Consider the following 2,745-nt stretch of genomic DNA (forward strand, 5'->3'; position numbering starts at 1 on the left):
ACTTTATGGTTGTGCGGCAGTGAAGCATCAGTGCCAACACTGATGTTGCTGTCATTGATGATGATGATGATGACGTGTCAGAAAGATGCGAAAGAGATCACTAAGGGTTAAGGTGTTGTCGACGCAGTCCGGCTTCCAGGATAGGGACCCCGTGAGCCCTTCTGTAATTGGCTGGAGACAGTGCAAGGAATGGGAGCTGATCGACGTCAGTATACCGTTCAGCTGTAGCACTCTTTCGGTGCCTAGCTGCCATGCCACAGGAAAGAGGCACGAGGGCTGGGATACTGCCAGGTCATCCAAGCCTAGACAGGGGAAGTCGAGTGGCAGAGGTCGGGTTCGAACCACGGACCTGCCGGTCAGTGAATTTGCGCTCTAACCACTTGGTCCATCTCGCCGATGTCAGTGGTCTTCGGGCTATCAGTTTTTCCGAGTTGCCTGACGTAGGGCTTTGAAGCACCCCAGAATCCTTGTGATGATCTAGCCCCATGCCCTCTTCCCCACCCACCATTTTTCATCTTTCCACTATGATGCTTCAAACATAGTTAGATAAGTTATGCTTGTACGGTACTCAGTCATCAGCGTCAAGACTGACGTTACTGCATTTGCCTATGATGCTCTCTAGGATGCATGACCGAAGTTTTTGGGTATAAAGGACCACTGCAAGCAAGATGGCATTGTAGAAACGCCGTTTATGTGAGACCTCCATTTCGCCGGAGGTTTTTCATGTCTGTACCCTGATGGCAACCTCTCAGTCCACTCTGGGAGCTTCGCAGCACCTTCCCATATGTAATGGAACGCCCCAAATTCATATACCTGTTGACTTTATCTATGTGATGTCTGAAAAGTGTAAATGATAAGTGTAAATGATAATTTGAGCTGGTACACTTGCGGTGCATAGCTGCCATGCAGCCCAAAAGAAGCTCGAAGGCTGAAATACTGGCAGGTAGCCTAAGCCTAGACAGAGGCAGTCGAGATACAGGGTTTGAGGTCGAAACGCGGACCTTCTGATCCGTAAGTTCATACCTTGACCAAATGGCTGTCTTGATCGTGACGCTATACCAAAGCTCAAGTAAGCCATGCAGAAGTCCAGATGAACTCCTGGTCCTCATAGGTCAATGTAAGCAATGATGGACGTCTTTTAAAGCCAGTGAGTATGGATATATTAACAGAAAATAGTGTAAGCAGGCTGACCATACGTACCTGACTGGGGAAGTAGTGTGAGATTAATGTTCGAAGCCTCCCACAGTGCCGGTCGTCACAGAATTGCCCCATCTGGAGGTAATGTAAAAAATATTAGTTAACCTACCAGAATAGTACCATTAGTTGCATTCAACAAGGCCACCCCAAATACGTGCTCGCTGCTTTCGTTGGATGTCTCCTCCCCTATGGCCAAAAGAAAGCTTTCCGGGGCAGTGTCAAGTGCCTCTGTTGATACGGCACCGTCTTCGGAATCCGATAACGCCGGATTGGAGGAGTACGACAACTCAGTTCGCATACTTGTGGTACACGTTCCTGGAGTTGAAAGCTGGCAAACTTCTCGCTTCACAACCTTCTCCGATCCCGGCCTTCCCCGAGTACGCTCAGTCATGGCGTCTACGGACTCCGTCTGCTCAACCCTAGCAACCTTGTAGCCCTGTGTATTTATTAGCCAGCAAAAAGTGAGACCACCTTTTTAACCAATTGTTCGGACATCCTCGAGAAGGCGATTTCGGGAAATCCGCAATGAGCGAATGAACCCTTCATGTAGACTAATCCCAAGTGTTCGACCCCCACCGCAGCGTCCATATGGTACATTTCATAAAATTTCCCAACTTTGAAAAACAAAATCGCGTCAGCATACTTTGATTTCAGTTCCCACCACTGCCGCATACCGGGAGACTGTTTCGCCTAGGAAAGCGACAAAATAAGATGGGGCAATTTACCAGAAAATCTCCAGGCACGAACAAGGTTCGTGGATCATAATCTGGATGATTGGGTTTCCGTCTAGCAGAGTCCATAAGATTTTCTTTCTTTAGAAACGGTAGCTTCAAATGCTCCCAGGGCACGGACTCCTCGTCAATGAACGAACCATTAACATCCGAGGCCTCAACAGTATTATCCCCAATTGTCTCATTCAGGCTCCTGGAAAGCGTATCTGAGTCACTCGTAATTGATGTCCGTGGCAGTTTCGGGGAGCTGCAAGAAAATCCCGATAACTGCCTTAATGAAAATGCGAAATAGGACATACACGTGATTCTTTATTCCGGTTGAACGAGGGTTTAAAATTTTCCTTAGATGCTGTGTTTACAACGCACGATGAGTCCTCTTCGTCGCTGGACTCTATTATAGATCTTTTACGTCCAGAACGTGAGAACTTCATTGGTAGATCCTCCTCGAACTTACGGTTGCTGTAGAAAGTATGAGAAAGCTTACGTCCACTTGTCCGCACCCCATCGGCTGAATGGCACTTTCGGTAACGTTGACTTCATTTGGCACTTGATCAAGAGTCTGTAGAGATGTTTTGGAAGCACGAGAAAAGAAGTTCAGCAATGACCGCTGCATCCTACCGACCAGCGCGCGCAACTGCAGCCACGCTGTCCCCGTGACCCTAGGTCATCACGCCAGCGGACCAATAGGATCACTAGGCCACAGGACATTTAGATTGACGTTGAAATTTTCAAACCGCTGTGAAGCTGCAAGGATTCTTGGGAACAGAGCGCTTCTTGGCCCACTGTGACATGACGCTGCGCAAAATATGCGATGCAA

The 2,745-nt window shown here is 48.2% G+C and overlaps 1 protein-coding gene across 1 annotated transcript in view; it reads right to left on the reverse strand.

Annotated features, from left to right (window-relative positions):
- The window catches only part of T265_11255 (hypothetical protein), a gene marked incomplete at both ends in the record, with an annotated part of 41,576 nt that extends 39,035 nt beyond the window's left edge, over nt 1–2,541 (reverse strand). Inside the window, 6 exons of the mRNA XM_009177862.1 lie at nt 1,201–1,272; nt 1,307–1,633; nt 1,669–1,887; nt 1,923–2,195; nt 2,228–2,377; nt 2,413–2,541. Coding sequence (XP_009176126.1) covers nt 1,201–1,272; nt 1,307–1,633; nt 1,669–1,887; nt 1,923–2,195; nt 2,228–2,377; nt 2,413–2,541 — 1,170 coding nt within the window. The remainder of the gene's footprint in view (nt 1–1,200; nt 1,273–1,306; nt 1,634–1,668; nt 1,888–1,922; nt 2,196–2,227; nt 2,378–2,412) is intronic.
- Between the last annotated feature and the right edge of the window lie 204 nt (nt 2,542–2,745).

Source organism: Opisthorchis viverrini (assembly GCF_000715545.1).
Source record: "Opisthorchis viverrini unplaced genomic scaffold opera_v5_464, whole genome shotgun sequence".
Lineage (NCBI taxonomy): Eukaryota > Metazoa > Platyhelminthes > Trematoda > Opisthorchiida > Opisthorchiidae > Opisthorchis > Opisthorchis viverrini.